This window comes from Corvus kubaryi, unplaced genomic scaffold (assembly GCF_017639235.1).
Source record: "Corvus kubaryi isolate FWS band 111438036 unplaced genomic scaffold, C.kubaryi_AGA036_p1.0 37236, whole genome shotgun sequence".
Lineage (NCBI taxonomy): Eukaryota > Metazoa > Chordata > Aves > Passeriformes > Corvidae > Corvus > Corvus kubaryi.
The window spans coordinates 2,006,895-2,024,386 of NW_024581067.1; the positions used below are offsets into that span (position 1 = coordinate 2,006,895).

The 17,492-nt window shown below is 39.1% G+C and overlaps 1 protein-coding gene across 1 annotated transcript in view; it reads left to right on the forward strand.

The window, feature by feature from the left end:
• SSBP2 (single stranded DNA binding protein 2) overlaps positions 1-17,492 on the forward strand; it is a 103,429-nt gene that overhangs the window by 73,491 nt on the left and 12,446 nt on the right. The window contains exons 8-15 of the mRNA XM_042023066.1: positions 1,760-1,827; positions 5,887-5,935; positions 6,935-6,970; positions 8,856-8,910; positions 10,430-10,500; positions 11,223-11,301; positions 12,451-12,479; positions 15,213-15,311. Of these exons, the coding sequence (XP_041879000.1) occupies positions 1,760-1,827; positions 5,887-5,935; positions 6,935-6,970; positions 8,856-8,910; positions 10,430-10,500; positions 11,223-11,301; positions 12,451-12,479; positions 15,213-15,311 (486 nt within the window). The remainder of the gene's footprint in view (positions 1-1,759; positions 1,828-5,886; positions 5,936-6,934; positions 6,971-8,855; positions 8,911-10,429; positions 10,501-11,222; positions 11,302-12,450; positions 12,480-15,212; positions 15,312-17,492) is intronic.

Genomic DNA, 17,492 nt, shown 5'->3' on the forward strand with positions numbered 1-17,492 from the left:
TCACACTAAAATCTCTCCTGCACTCACCAAAATTCCCTCTCCAAATTCTGTGAAGTTTTTCTTTCATCCACTGTTGATTTAAATTTTGGTGAGTGCAGGAGAGATTTTAGTGTGAAGTGAGACATCCACATTGCCATTTGTCCCTGCTGTCCACCTCGAGCCTCTCTGTGGCTCTGTCCCAGCAGTGCTCCAAGGCAGGGCACAAACAGTCCTGATGGCACCCCTGCACACAAATCCAGGAGGCTGCTCTGTGTTTTGTCAGCACTGCCAGCCAGCAGCGTGGGTGGTGGTGTTTCACACTGTTTCTGCCAGTGTTTTGTTTCACAGTGTGCTTGTTGTGCCCACACTGTGCATTTTTGCTTCCCCATTTTAGATAATCTCTGGTGGCTTCTTGTTTGAATAACAACTGAATTCTAAATGATGGAATAGCTTTGCCTTTCAAGTCTGTTCACAACTGTCTCTACAATTTTGGGTCTTCTTCCTAGAAACCAGTTGTGCAGTTCTTCAAAACAGCTGCTGTGTGTGACCAACAGAACATTATTAAATATATTAGCTACTTTTTTCTGTAGCCCTGAAATGTATTTACCCTTTTTGGGAGTAGAAAAGAAGCTCTGCTGTGCTGCCATATGACATTGAGCTGATCCTTCATGCAGCACCATTAGTCACACAGCAGGCAAATCTCATGCCGCTTTTTATGAGGATAATTTTTCCATTTTTGCTGTCATTTAAGATGCAGTGTTTTTGTAAGCTTCTTCTTTCTTGTGCTCAGCGTCCTAACCAACACAAAACTTAAGTCCACAAAACTTAAGTTCACAAATGACTCCATAATTGAATCACCATCTACCTGGGCCACCAGGCTCTGCAGAGAGCATCACTGCTCTGAAAGAACATCTGTATGGGTGGCCCTAATGGCAGTGCTGTTATTTGAGGGCAAAGGAGTACATCTGCTTAGGATTAGCAGTAATTACAGTCAGAAGTTAGATTGTCCGGTGAGACAGATTGTTCTACTTGTATTCCACTGAATAAAAATAGGTGTAATTTGTTTTTTTGTGTAAGTAGTGCAGTCAAACTTTGGTCATAATATCAGGAGATAAATTCAGATTTCATGGGCCTTGGGAAATTAATTTGTTAGCATTGCTATGACGTTAATTGCCATATTAAATGCTCTCCATGATTATCACATTTGATTATCACAGATCTGGGATACTGGAAGGTGTCCCTGCCCAGGGCTAGGGGGTGACACTGGATGGGCTTTAAAGCCGCATCCTGGGATTCTGTGATTTATTAGAATTGAATAATGGAAAGAGAAATATAACGGTACATTTGAAAAGTTATATTGTATGGTTTAATTTTATGCAAACACAATGAAATCTAATTAGAAATAATACAGTTTGATATCTCAGAATCTTAGTCAGGGTTTCTGACTTTGAATAGCCTTGGTTTAAAAGTTGAATTCATTATAAAAACTGACCCTTGCTGGCCATAAACTTGAGCTCAATACATGTAAATTGTATAATTCCTCCTGAAACCATTTTAACCATTCTTAGCCAGTTTCTGTTGTTTGTAGTTGTTTCTCCTCGGGGTTAATCATCTCGTTTTTTTAAGTCACCAGTCAGGGAATCCTGAAAGCATGAATGGCATGGCCTGTCCTGGCAGCAGTTGCACAGGGATGTCATTAACCTGCTGTCCTTTCTTTCCCCCTCCTCTTTGGTTTTGTTTTTTTGTTTTGTGGTAGTCTGACCCTTGGTTGTCGTTGCAGAACTATGGAGGTGCCATGAGACCCCCTCTGAACGCTTTAGGTGGCCCGGGGATGCCTGGGATGAACATGTAAGCACAACATAAATCCTACTGTACTTAGAAAATTACTGCATTGCAGAAGGAACACTTGGGATGGATAAGGCAGGGCGAACATGCTTTGATGACCAATAAATGCAGTTTTAAGCAGTGAACCCACAGTCTTACAGGAGCCTTGGCTGTCCTAACAAGTCTATACAAATACTCAGTTTCTTTCACAGATCAAACTTCAAATACTGGGAATATTTTGTCTATGTAATCACTGATATATCCTTGTATGCATTTTAAAAAATGACACTATTTATATTTCTACTTACTAAATATCTTGTGAGGAATGGTTCTTCTCTGCAAAATAAATCAGTACTTAATTGAAGCAAAATAGCCTTTGTCTGGAACTATTTATAAGAAAAAGAAGGACACATTTGCTTTGAAAGTCTTCCTCAATTGCAGTTTTCATTTCCTTAACTACATTTATTTCCAGTCTAAACAGATAGATGAGCTTTACAGATATGAGAGTATTTTTGTCAGTGTTTCTGTGTATTTGTGGGTCTGGATCATCATCTGGTAAAACTGGATATAATCTGAGTTGAGATCTATTTCAGGCATGGATTTAGCCATGGCAGGGTGTTGTGCCTTGTATCCCTGAAGACAACCCCCCTTTTAAGTGTGTAGAAATACTTCAGATGTAACATTAAGAAAAGAGTAAAGATTTCTATACGCTTTTCTCATTATATCATACCCGTTTTTATAGAAAATGCAAATAAGAAATGTTAATTTTCATTTCAAGTAAAAAGTTTCCACCCTGAAAAGTTCAAAGAGGTACAGAAATAGATAATGTGATTTAAAAAATCCACCATACCTCTAATATATTTGGATTTCCAGACATACAGTGAATTCTTGAAGCACATAAATTAAAATCTGAAGTTGTGTGTTGCCCTATCATAGACATCACATATGGGGATTCAAGACAATTGTAGGAACCATCCTGAGGGTAGGCACTTACGTTTTTCAATTAAATTGATGTGGAAAAAATATTTGGGCATTTGCAATTCAGTGTGAGTCAAGTATCAGGACTGTAGAGGCTTTCCTCAGCTCAAGACGGAATTAAAAAGAAAAGGAAATCTACTTTCCAGAAGTAAAATTGAGGGACAGGTAAGATATTTTGAAACTATTTATTGACATAAATGGGAGTTTGCACAGGAAAAGTAAGAAAAGAGTTTCCTGGATGATAAAAAGATTTCCTGGCCTACCAGAAAGACAGAAGATGGATTGAAATACTAATATTGCTGCTTTTTATAAGCACATTTTATCAGAGGGGTTGCTCTGAGTTGGGATTCTTTTAATTGTGTTTTCTGGACATTAGAGTGTTTTCTTACTGTAAATTTACTGCTGTCACTGGAATGTTAGTGAGGCCTTGTTTCTGTCCAGGATCAGACTCAGGGCTGGCCTGGGGGCAGTGGCAGAGGATGGACCCAAATGTGCTCTCTGTGTTACCCCTCGCCCTTTATCTCAGTGCAGGAGGCAGCAGTGGGGTCATCTGGGGAAATCACGTTTCAGCTGTACATAAGGATGTCTTTCATACCTGAGTGTTTTCTTTACATGACTTTCTAGTGTTCTGTTCTTTTTTTCTTGGATTTTTGGCAGTGTTAAATACAAAAATGTGTGCTCCACAGAAACAGCTGCTGTTTGAAATCCAGCTTTTCCTCCTTGGAAGGTGTGAAAGGAAGCTGCTTTGGTTAAGGGCAGGAGTATCTGCCAAATAAAATGTTACCATTTTTCTGGTTGAGAAAGTGTTCTTTATGGCCAGAAATGGCAGCCTGAGGACTCATAAGGCAGCATTTCAGTCTGTATAATCCACAAATGCAGCACTGCTGGGTAGCTCCTTGCTTTGTCATCAGTAACACCATCAGCCTTCTGTTGGACACAGCTGATGCACAGCCCATGTTCTTCCACAGAATAACTTCATTTTAGCTGTAGGTTTTTTAGTTGGAACTTGACGTAGCCATTTTTAGGAAGATTTCATGTCTCTGCCAGTTTTTGGAACAAAAAGGCAGATTTCAGGGAGCAGTGTTACATTTCACTGGTGATTTTTAACACCCCGTGTGACCTGCAGTGCTGTCTCAGGCACTAAGAATATCTCAGTCATGCCTCAGAATTACAAAAAAAAAAAAAAAAAAAGGTGTGATTTTGTCTTTTAATTTCAATTCACAAACTTGAGTCTAGATGTTTCATTTCCTGATGGAATATATTCATCTCTTGGGAAACTAAAATTTCAGACTTTTATTTTTTCAAGCCAGCTTTGACGTTAACAGGACAAACTCTAAAAAATTGGTGCAGGCCAGCTGAAATTGGTCATACTTGCAGATACTTCATTAATTATTTTGGAATCAGTACTTGTATGGTGTTTTATGGCCCTGTCGGTCCTTCCAATATAAAACATTTAGTGGAAGGCAAAAGACCTGCTTGGATTGAATTGGGGAAAAAAATTCAGTTTGTAGGTTTTTATGTGTGTTTTATAAGCACTTGGCTCCACAAAATCCATGCAGCTTTCCAGCAGATTCTGCTGCAGTGATTTCTAAGTCTATACTGAAAGCTGTCCAATAAATCTGAAAATTCCAACAGCTTTTTAGATGAAAGGTGAGTTGCCATGTCTCAGTGTAAATTTCTGAGTTTCCATATTCCTGTGGCTTAACCCAGTCATGTCTCTGAGCCAGTACATGTCACAGAAATGAGTGTGAGCATTTGGGGTGAAAACAGCCTTTAAGTGTTACAAATATTCCTGGTTTTTCTGAAAGAGAGGATCCAATAAACCAATGAAAGATAAAAACAACAGGAGAAAAAGCCCAGTTAATATTTCACCATGTGATCATCAGCAGAGGAGAAATTGCTGAATATCTGAGCTGAGGAGCATTTCCTTGCTCAGTCTTTCATTGAATGAGGCAGAAAAGACCATACAAACATTCTTGATTTCCAGCATTCCAACAATAATGGCAGTGGAAATAAGTAAATTTTCTCTTGATTTGTTTTTGAGAGAGTTCCTTTATAGTTTCATCAACAACATAATAAAAAAAAAAATAAGATTCAATATTAAATCCCTCAGGCAATGTATGCACTTAATAGTTTTTATTTCTGCAAGACTTAGAAAACTTTCAGAAATCATTAGTAAAGGGTGATTCTTTCTCTCTGTTTAAGTCTCTCTCCCATGCCTGGTGAGCTGCAGTGGTTAATGTTGCTTTTCTACAGCTAATGAGGCCAAAATGCCATTTTAGATGTGAAAGTTTTGTCATCTCTGCCTCTCCATTGTCACGGCCTTCCAAAAGTGATTCAGTCTCGTTTATAAACAACCAGGAGCTCTTAGTGCTCCCAGAAATAATTATGGGTTTGAGACATTGTGATGGTAAACACAGAGATTTTACCTCTGCTGTGTCTGAGTTCCCTCTGAATTGTTAAGAGAGGAAGCCTCATCCCCAAACTATTTTTCTGGGCTTAGCTGAGAGTGAGGAACTTAAAATAACAGCAGAAGTTGTGAGAAAAACCCTCTGAGGGTTTTCTGGGTTTAATACATGAAATTTATTATCATGACTGGTGTTGTTATCATCATGATCATCATGATCGTCTTCATCATCATATAGGGATCATAGCAACATATTTTGTATGGCTTGTTCTTTTATAAATTAGGTGTTCCCAAAACATTTATTAGCTAATTGCACAAGTTTTACTAATGAAACATGACTGTATTGCACTATTCTAGATCCATGGTAAATGCATGCATCCTCAGTACTTCAGGCATGTGCTTAATTATGTGAGCAAGATTACTGGTTTTATGACTGAACACTTATTTATTTTATGACTTAAATTTATTTTCTGAGTCATAAATAAATTAATCAACTCACCAGATTATTAGATAGCAGTGCAACAACAAGAATTCTGCTCTTCATTTTAACTTGGGGTAGTTATGGTTTGTAAACACATTTTAGTTTGAAAAAAGCCACTTTCTTCCTTCCTCTGGAAACAGGTTATTCAGATTTTTTCCTCAGAGAATGGTCAGAGGATGGGGATGTTCTGTGTCTCATCATTCATCTTCTGTTTCAGGGGTCCTGGGGGTGGCAGACCTTGGCCAAACCCAACCAATGCCAATTCAGTAAGTAAATATTACAAATACATTTGACATCTTCCTGTATTTAGGGAAGTACCTTCACAGCAGGCCCAGCAGTGCCGTAATATAAAGGCTGTTCTGGGGTCCTACATGAACAGCAGTGTCTGGTATTTCTCCAGAAGGCAGAAAAATCTCATTTTCTTTCAGGGATCATTGGTTTAAGCATGTCCATTTTTAGCACTTGCATTTGGACAAGGTGGGTCTGGCTTGCCCTGTTAAACAGTTTTTTCTGGTTTTCTCACTTTGGGCTTTTTAATTCTATTAGTGAAACTCTTCTTCAGTTTTCTTTTGCATGTACTTGACTAAAATGGGTATTTCTTAACTGATAGTCAAAGTCTTTTCAGTCCCTGAAATCAGTTGGCAAGTCCAACAATAGATTCATTTGTAACAATCATTTGGCTGACAAGTTGTCTGTAGAGAAATCTGTGTTTGTCAGTACAGTTGCTCCTCCCACAACAGCACTGGCCTGTGTTCCTTTGGACAGAACAATTGCAAAGGCTGTAACACAGAAGACAACCAGATTATTCACAGGATTTCTCCAGGACACTGCCCTTTAAAAAAAACATAAATAAAAAATGCAAATAAATACCAGTGTCTTCTAAGGTGAAAGATGTGGTAGCTTCTTTTCCTTTTATGGTCAAGATTTTAATCAAAATTTGGTATCTCTAAGAACACACAAACTCAGTTCATGCTTGGCTGACTCTGAACTCCTGCTGAGTGAAATGCAAGTATGTGCTGCCTAAGTTCATAAACCTTATCAACTACATTGCCTTAATAGTCTTATACCTTAGCATTTTAATACTTTAATTTATAGTTAATATTTTCAAATTGCTGAAGAGAGGTGTTTATTTTGACAACAGAGGCGTTTCCCCCCACGATCGTAGCTGCATCTTTAGTTTCTGTAGTTAAATGAGCACTAACCCGCAGCTGCCTGGAGCCCCTCCCAGCGCAGAGGGAATCACAGCTTTTCTGTTGATGTTACAGATACCTTATTCCTCGGCGTCTCCTGGGAACTACGTGGTGAGTACCTGTGTGTGTGTGCCTGTGTGTTTGTGGGACACCACGTCTTGTTCAGGCAGAGGAGCAGCAGCCCAGATGTGGAGGGGACCCCCCGTGTGTCGGCTGGGAGCTGAACATCTGGCCTGCACCGAGGGTTTCCAGCCGGCCCTGGTACAGATGTGGCTGTTCGTTACCAAAGTCGTCATCAGCCTGCTCCTAATTGCCCTCGGTGCTGCTTCACTTGAGAAAACATTCCTGTAGCTAACACAGTGTATTGTCTTCAATAATGAAGGACAAAAAACCCCTTGGCTTTCTCAGTAAAACCATGCTGTGTGGGAGTTTCTTCTGAACTTCTACAGGAAAAAAGTGTTTACGTGTAGTGCTGGATTTTGTTTCTGTCACCAGAGATTAACTTTGTTGATTATTTTAGATTCTTTATGTTGTTGTTGCTGTTGTTCTCAGCTTATTTGTATGTCTGAAGAGCTCTTCTAAGGCAGATTGTTTAGTCTGGTTTTGCCACATGAACAGGACTGGTGTCGCAGGGTGACGAGGGAGGATTATATATTTAAAGCAATTTATTTTGTGCTTTATTTAGACAATTAGCAGTGGAAAAGGTTATGATTCTTGCAAGTGTCTATAACTGTAGCTGTGATTTCGTCACAATTTAGTGGAAGCAGCCAAGATTTACTGTCCCCAAGTCAGTTCTTTCAATGCAGAACTTCACAGAGCTCTCTCTGTTTGGAAGACATTTTGTGGTTTTGCCACGTTCCATTTTTGCAGAATTTAACAACATTTGGGGAATATTTGACTTCATGGACAACAAATGTTTGAGGATGAGGGATGGGCCAGAGAGCTCCTTAAAAAGGTTCATAGTGAAAAGATTTGTAATCTGGATTTATTAACTTTGAGAACTTAATACAATTAATCTATATATAATATTTTAATATATAGTAATATATAAGCTTATCTACAAATATGTAAGTGTATATAATATGTATAAATATACAAATGTATACTCTCTTTATACATAAATAAAATTATATTCTCAGAGTGAAAATAGTTGATACCAAGAGGCTTTCTAAGAGAAGAAAATACACAAACAAGGAGAGTAAAAGCAAATTTACAATGAGATGCAAAAGTTAATGAAGACAAGTAACTTTTCTCATGAATGACCAGTTAGTTGTTCCTGCATCTCTTTGTGTAATGTTGAAAAATATACAGAGAGAGCCCTTAGAAAAATCAAGTTTGTGAGCTTAGTACACAGGTATATGAATACAAAGTGTATGGAGAGCATGTGATGCCTAGAGGGTCATGTAGGTATGGGTAAAATGTGGATATGTATTTATGGATAAAAAGTATGTGGATAGATATCCTGTAAGCAGACAGGAACAGCCAAACCCTTGTAATTGCTGCCACTGAAAAGATATCCCTGCCTGAAACAGAATATCTGCTATTTTAAATTATAACAAAAGAGATAAAGTACAGTAATAGTCATATGGCAATGGAAATAATAATTATTACTAGCAATCTATGTATGTTTTATTATGGAAAATCAACATTTATTGTCTTTTATTGATGCAGGCATTTTTAGCACAGTGGAAGTTGCTAGTTTTTCATGTTACCTAAAGATATTAGGGGTTCTGGAAACATAGGAAGCAAGATGTTGTGTTTCTGTTCTTAGTAAATGCTTAGGGTGATTAGAATAAAATCCCTGGAGAACCCTAAAACTCTTGTTTGACAATCGGAGCATTTTGTGTTTCTTGGACTTGATCAGATTTGTGACATGGAAATACCCAAAACGTAAAAAAATATATGTCCTTTGATGTTTGGGTTTTTTTGGTGTGTCTCTTTTAGCTTTAGTCTAACCTTTTATTTCATGCTAACTGACAATTTTTCCTTTCTCCAGGGTCCTCCAGGAGGTGGAGGGCCACCAGGAACACCCATCATGCCTAGTCCTGCAGGTACTGAAATACACTTGGAAACAACAAAATTACAAGGGATTTTAGGAAGTACACGAGTTATTTTTTTAATAAAGAATCAGATAACTCTAAATTATGGGGTCTGTATTTCCTACATCAGTTTCTTTTTCCCTACTTGCTGATGTCTCCAGCTCAGGGAATTTTCCTAAATGGCCATAAAAACTTAATGCACAAGTATAATGACTTCATTAACTAGAATTCCAGGGATTCAAATATTTAAATATTATATTTTTATAAAAATAAAAATTAAAAACAGAACCAAATAAAATAGAAACACTCAGAAAATGAACAAGTGAAAAGCAACCTAAGGTAAATATATGTTGAAGTTCTGTTTCCCAAAGCATGAAAACACTTAGAAATTGGCCCCTGTGAGTTTTGTGAAGGTATTTACTCACCTCTGAGACCAACAGCTCAAGGATTCCCACAGCCCAGCCATCCCATGTGTTTTTGACACGAGCCAGCAGAACATGGGGAAAGCCAGGGATGTGTGTGGACAAGGAACTTGTTGCCTGTCTCAGTGAATGTTGAAAACAACTTTATAGGCTGATTTTACTTTAGGCTAAAAGCTCTTGTGTTCTCCCTTTTCCTCAGACAGCATATTTGACTGTTCTAGTGTGATACACAGGGCTCTGCATATAGTGGAATTATTTGCTTAGATTAATGCTTAGAAAATCATTTTGGAAAGATTAATTGGTAGACAGAAACCTTGATATCTTCCTGTTGTATGTACAAGACCATTGGGTGTGGAATGGTCTTGTGGAGGGTCTGGGTACGAGTGCTGAGCTCTTTTCATTCTCTGTGCAGATACTAATTGTCCAGAGTTGCCAGTATTTTTTTTTAAATCGTGCTATCCCCTTGGGGATGCATACAGACTTTTTTCAGGTCATTCTCCTTTCAGTTTCTGTCATTTTGGGGGGCTTTTTGCAAGCATTGCACCAGGCTGTACCATGAAGATGTATCAGCTAAAGACTCCCTCAAGAGTGAAGGATCTTTGCACAGTGTTCCACTGAAGAGCTGGATATATTCAAAATCATAGGGACTTGACAGGGATGAGAGTAAAACACTGTAACTCCCAGTCTGTGCAAGGAGAAGCTTTTTATCATTTATTACAGATGGAAAACAAATTACAGGAAGCGTTGATAAGAAAAAAAGTCCTGTTCTATGGATAATACTGAAGATGAGTGAAGAAATTTAGAACTCCAGGAAACAGGGTTTATGGAATTAAATAGTTACAGATTCTTGGTGATTTATAAACCTTTCAACAGTCATGCATAAAACTAGAGCACAGAAGTAGTCACTTGGGGACCATGGCAATTATTTCTTTTCATAGCCCTGTTGTGTGGCAGCAATGGATAGAAAGGGAATAAAATCTTCTGTTATATTGCCGCTGTGTATGGGATTCAGGCACAGTAATAATATGAACAAAATGACAGGAAATGGATGAGGTGAGTAATTTTATTGAAAAGTGTATTTTAGCACTTAAAATAATTTCTTATTACAGATTCAACCAACTCTGGAGACAACATGTACACTTTAATGAATGCTGTGCCACCTGGGCCCAACAGACCTAATGTAAATATGAATCTACTTACATCCTTCTTTGAGTAGTCCAGCCTTTTGTTTATCCAAACACTGTGTTTCCATCAGCTATCATTATTGCTAAGCTTTCCATTTTTATGGGTGGCTCTTTATGGGCCTCTGGGAAAAAAGTGCTAGTAGAACTTAAATGTATATAGATATGCTAAATCATTATGCAGTAAACTGTAGATTGTTTGGCTATAACGGCAATGTCCTTTAAATGTGTGAAGAGCTAAATTTAAGGTTAATTACTGGAATTGGACAGAAACTGCTCAAGCTGTGAAGGTGATGTGGAGCTTTCCAACTCTGTATAGGTCAGGTGGGGTTTGAAAGCTGTTAATTAATCATGAATGGATTTAAGAGAGTTATGAAAGTTCCCTATAACTTCAGTGGGGGTAGGGCTGAGTTGCCAGCAGCAGTCTGGGAAGTTATACAAAAAGCATTGAGGTAAAAATAGATTATTATTTTGTTGGCTTCCAGCCTACAGAGATGACAGTTTCCAAAAACCATGAAAGTGAGCAAAAACAATGCTGTTTTTCAGTCTTCACATGAGAGACCTTCTCTTAAAGGTCTGAATGGGACTTGAGAGTCTCTTCTCATTCAGAGCTGAGGATTTTTCATTACTTTTTTTCCCCTCTTCTCCTGAGGAATATTCTCTCTTTATTAGGTTGTGTGAAAAATAATTGTACAGTTTTTAATGCCTGCTCCTCTCGTAGTTTCCACTGGGGCCAGGCTCAGATGGACCCATGAGCGGACTGGGTGGAATGGACTCACATCATATGAATGGATCATTAGGTAATGCTAATAGTAAATATTGCCAGTGTGGTGTATTTTCAGTGACAGTGCTATTTTCTGTGACTAATTCTTGGGAGTTCTGTGGAAGACAGTATGTAAAAATGTATGAAAAAAGTTGTAAGTACATGAGTGAGATGAAGGGAGTGACTTGAAGAGGCTGTGGCAATAAAAAAAAAAAAATTGAAGCTCACTGAGCAGACTTGTTGTGAACAACGAAAATTCAGCATAGGCATCTATCTCCTACTGAAAATTACTTTTTTTTTTAGGAAAGCATGTCCCTGAAATTTTAGATTAGTTTATATAAGGACACTTTTACAGCCTTTCTTTACCTATTACAATCCTAAAATGGGCAGTTGGTTTAACTAAGAATGATGCACATTGCATTCAAATCAATGAAAATCTCTGTGAGAGGCAGCCACGCCTTTTTCTGTTGCTTTCTACAGTGACAGAAATTATTTCTCCTTAGCTAAAATGAAAAATTAAATTGAAACAGTTATGGAAGGATTTTACATGTACATAGCATGTAATTTATCCTTTTGGGCCATGACAAAATAACTCTTGATAACATCTATGTATCTGACGTTTTTAGAGAGAGAAATCATATTCCTTCTGAGCCCTAATTTGCCTGGTTGTATGAAATACTTATTTCAGTCCTCTCCCACAGCTCCATTTGTGATTGTTTTGCTGTGAGACTGTTCTAGTTTTGTACTCAGTACTCTTCCAGAATTTGTCTTTCCTGAACATATGTGTCTTTTGCTGCTAAAAGAATGCTTTTCTGTGTTCATCCATCCTAAAGTTGCATTTCCTTTATTCTTGGCTTTACCTGAGGTGAGACCTACAGCATGTGAAAAAAACCCTCGATTAGTTTTCAATAGTCTTGCTCTCACTATATTTAATTTCATTTGGTTTCTGTTACTCTGCACATCAGGATCATCTGGTTTCTTCTAAGAGCTACTCTGTACATGTAGTGCAGCAAAAGTTGACAAGAGCCCCAGACTGATGGAGTTGATTACTCTGTACCGCCTGCAAACTTTTACTGAGTTGGTTATGTTTTAAAATGTTAATGTTGCACTGTGTGTTTTCTATGAAAAAATTATTGGTTTAGCTTCAGCTCAAAACTAACTGAGCAATTGTCTGTTTTAATTTCAGGCTCAGGAGACATGGACAGTATTTCCAAAGTGAGTATCTAATCAAATATTTGGAATTTTTAGAGGGTTTCACTCTAAACTAATTTCCTTTGTCTCCATTATGAATCTTTTTTTAATGCAGATTCATGTTATCATATTCTATATAATTACCTCCAGTTCAGAATATGATAGATCATGTTGTAGTCTTTGATACTCTTAAAATAAATGAAACCAGTTCTAATAATCAATTCTAGTCAAATGTAAAGTTGGGGCAATCTCCTTAAGGTGTTGCAGGATTGGGTTTGTCACCTCTGTAAGGTAATGTTAATATCTTAATCCTCAGGATAAATTCCCAGAAACTAGATTAGGAAGCAGTTTCAGAAGAAGCACTGTTTTGATATCACAAACATTAAATAGCTGGAAATGGATGTGAGTTTAATCTGCAGGGATTTTGCATCTACAGAAATAATACTTGAATGCGTCACTTCAGTAAAAAAAAAAGTGCTGTGGACGTGATCGTCATTAACTCAGGATTAATGAGCTGATGTGGTATTGGTAAAGAGGCATAAATAAAGAGGACCCTGTGTTCTTAAAACATTTTCAGACTCTGCACAAAGTAAAGCGATGCATGGAAAAGACCACATTGCCTTGGCTGTGCTGTGCTGGGCTGTGCAGTGGTGGGTTCAATGAAACCCTTCTGTGAGATAACCAGCATACATCATTTTTTTAATCAAAGTCTGTGTTTTTTCTTCAGTATTTTATTGCAAAGTGCAGCATTTTTAAGGGAAAAAGCCAAAACATTTCCATTCCCTTGGGATAATTTTTAAAGCCAGTATTGCACTTGTAGCTATTCAGCGCTGTGCTGGTGCAGGTATCAGTAGCTTTGAAAGCTTGGGTCCAAAACAATTTACCTGGAAGTCTTATATACATTAACCTGCATGAATAACTCATGGAAATCACATTTCATCTATGTGGTTTTTAAGTAACGAAAAGGAAAATGGTGTTAATTTTGCCTGTAACACAGTTGTCCATAGCAAATGGATCCAGTCATTCTTGGCAGAATCGGTACAGCTCACGGAATTCCTAGCTTTTTAGAGAAGATTTTGATTAAATTAGCTGAATGGTAGAACATAAAGTTTTTTATGAAGTAGATTAAGATGAGGGCAGTAAATTAACTGAAATTATGCATATTAAATAAACATTAATAACCTGCATTTATTGCAATGCCCATGGAATTTGTGCAGGCATCAGGTGTACTCTTGCTTTAGAAAACCCCAGTTGGAGCTAGAGTGCTGGACCCCAAGTGGTCACAAAAGCAGCCTGAGGGAGTCTCTAAAACAGGATTTTTTTCAGGAATTTGGCCCTTTGGGGCTGGCATGCTGTAGCAACAGCAGAATGTCAAAGCTTAGTTCTACACAGAGCAAGATAAAATAGGGGAAATCCTCCAGGAATGAGCAACAGTGCAGAGCATAAATGAATGTGACAAGGTCTTTGTATTCCTGGATTTTACGGGCAGAGGGAGTGATGTGATTGTGTAGCCTGACCTCCTGTGTAACACAGGCAATGGACTCCCCTGAGTTAATGCCTGCTGAGGGTACAGCAGCAGTTCAGGGTTCAACCTTCTCCGAGCTGTGGGGCCCTGAATTTCTGGTGTACCTGATGGACTGATGTTAATCACCTCGTTAGGCTTTTAGTTGTCTTTGATGGGCATGTTGTCCAGTGGCCCTGGGGATCACAGTTTTGGAAGCAGCGAATTAGACTGAAGAAAGAAGAAGGGCTAAGGCAGGGCTTTTGACCCAACTCTCTGAGCTGCATTTCAGATGCTGGTAAAGAAGTTCTGCTTGCATGTCATGTACATAATTAGTTTGGTATTTATATTTATATTTATATTTATATTTATATTTATATTGCATTCTGTTTTTCTGGGTTAAAAAGAAAGGCAAGGAAAGAACTGTGATAGATGTAAGGATTTCATTTTGAGATCCATGGTTTCACTCCTCCCTTCCCCTTACTTCTGTTTTTCCATCATGAGTCTTTAAGTAGGAGATGTAACAGTGATGGAAAGAGGATTGCCCATGGTTCAGTTACTGCAAACCAGCTTTGTAAGAGCACCTGACTAATTGTAGTGGGTACAATAACCATGTGTGAGCTATTGAGGCAGAATAATTTCTATGGCAATCACCTTGTTTCACCCATTCTCCTTTTGAAGTTGCAGAGGCAGTTGTGCACTGGCTGTAAGAAAAGGAGTAACAATTAATTTTTGGAAGGCTTTAGGTTGTTACTATTTCAGTACATTGTGACCACGATGAGCAGACCTCAGGCACAGGCCTGTGCAAAGCTCTGTGCAGACCAGATCTGCCTTTAAGTACATATTTTGTCTATCTTTAAGTACAAACTCGTACCTCACATATGTCAGGGCTCACAGACGTGGCTGCATTCAACCACATGATTTAATATGAGCTTCCTCATATCCCTGCTGCAGCCTTTTATAGCTTTTCTTGACTTCAGCAGAAGCAGATGCTGACTATAACCTGAAAATGAGGCACAGGTAAATAATCCTTGCTTCAGGAAAGAGAACATTACTTAACAGGCTAAAATTAGTGACTGAATCATGCAGAACCCTGCTGGGGCTGATTTTTCATCCTTGAGAAGCCCAGTGCACTGCACAGTGCACCTAAGTGCACCAAGTGATGTGTGGAGCATGCCCTGGGCACACCTGGTGAGGCTGGGAAATGAACTGAAACCTTCAGCACTGAATCTGTATTTTACAATCTTATTTAACAGAACTCTCCCAGTAATATGAGCATGAGCAACCAGCCTGGCACTCCCAGGGATGACAGTGAGATGGGTGGAAACTTCCTAAACCCCTTCCAGAGTGAGAGTGTAAGTATTTCATTACCTGGGTTGTTGGGTTGCAAAGGTGGACCTGTATCTCTGGCCTTTTGTTTCGAAAAAGAAAATTTACAGGTTTTGTAGTGTGCTTGTAGTGCAGTGCTGTGTCTTGCATGGTTTTTAATAGCTTCTGAAAGTACAGTATTGATTTGAATAAAAAATACTGTGCAAAAGAGAGGTGAAGCTGGAAAAGGTGGGAGGCATAGATTTACTGCAGAAACTTTTTCTGGGCTATGAGATCAATGAAAAAGCAGGGTTTACACTGAAGTATGTGATGAGAGCACCAGTAGATTCCATGTTGCAAAGATGCAGAGTGCTGTTGCACCTATAAAAGGCAGAGGTTCCCACTATAGTGTTCATTCTGGGGCAAATTATGCTTTTTCTAAGAATGGATAATGGTCAAAGCAGCAAAATGTGGTGTAAACAGTTCACAGAGCAGGACTGTGGTATTGTCATAGTTGTGTGCCTGAAGCTGGGTTTCTAAATCCACGTCTAGGTCCCTGAATAGGAGAGTAACCTCATTACCTATGCCAGTGGTGAACTGCAGCTCAATAAACAGCTTCTGTTGGATCACAGCATAGTTGAGTTCCATGGAAAATTTCATGGGAATCAGATTTTAGGGCTTTTGGGAGGTTTTCTTTTTTAGCTAGTGAAAAGGAAGAGATTCTCTCAGTTAGCTGTTGGTGGGCACACATTCAGGTTGTGTGGAGTGTTGAAGAAAACTGTCATACACAACCTAAAAAGAGCAATGTTTAATATCTGCCAAAATGGCAGTAAACTCAGAACCTTCATGAAATGTGGTCCCCGTTCCCAGCAGCCCTTGGCTCCCAATCTGGCACACTCTGCTGTGCTGAGGGCAGGCAGGGTCACTGAAACAGGGCTGTGGGAACAAGAGCAATCAGTGGTACTCCAGAGAAAATCTGTGTTCCCAGACATTTGCTGGGTTCTGGGTGTTTTTGTGCTGCCTGGAAGAGCCAGGGGCTTGGATTCCTAAGGGCTTTGTTGAGATGTGTGCCTGCAAGGCAGGAGTGACACATGCCTGTCTGCTCCCAGGGACTGCTGTCTCTCTAACATGGGTTGCTCTGTTGCCCTGGGGAACTGCTTTGCTTTCTGATCCATATTTTGCCACTTGGCTGCTCAGAATAGGCGTTATCATGGAGTCCTTTCTCCAGTAGATTTGCTCTTCAGTTCACCGGGAATTTTGGTTAGGGGTGGGTAACAATGCAGGGCTTAATAACAAGTTAAAAACCACCTTGAGACCATGGTTTGACTTCTTTCCCAAAGTGATCCCCCAGATACCCTGGCTCAGATACAGGAAATTACTTGAGCAGGTGCTTTGCCTTAAGCCTTGGAGCTGGTAGTCAGACCTGTGTAGTTTATGTGAGGGGGAAGACCCATCTAAAATGTTTTTTCTGTGTGCTTAGACACTTGGAAATGGCCAGCTTGGAACTCAAGACTTGGCAGGATATTTGTGGCACATGTGGTTTTGCACAGGCAAATTTATATTTCCTTTTTCTTATCTTCCTGCATTTGAACATTTTCCTCTGCTTAGAGGATTTTAGGCCAAATTAGGTGTTTTATGCAGTCCACAGTTTTCAATTTAAGAACAAATTATGTTGATAGATGTGCATTTCTTCTAGGCGTTGTGGTGTCCCTTTAATGAAGCACTGCTAACCTGAGGGTAGCTGTAGCTTGGGTAAAGGCTGCAGTTCAGTTTGTGTCACTGCAATAGTGTGATGAGGTGATTGAATTTTTAGTTCACATAAAGGAGAATGACCACTGGTCCCTGATTCAGCTTGCCCCCCCTAAAATTGCTAACACAAAATAATACAGACCAAAAGCCTAATTTAATCACAGTCATACATATCTTTGCTTCTTTCTTCCCATAAAGTAATAAAAAAATTCTCCAAAATCTTCCTGTGGTTCAGCTACGCATGAGTGCAGCCAGTCTACCTGAGACTAGGCACCTGCCCAGGTAAATTGCCCAGTAGCCAGCATTGGCCAGGAAAGGGTGTGGAAAGCCTCAGTAAGGTATCGGCTCATCACAGCACCCAGGTAACACCAAAACAGCCCTTAGGAGTTGCCTTTGTCAGCAGTAGCCATATTTTTGCATGAGAGAAGCACAACAGAAGTTCTGAGGACACAAACTGAACTACAGCCCCGGCAGAGGCT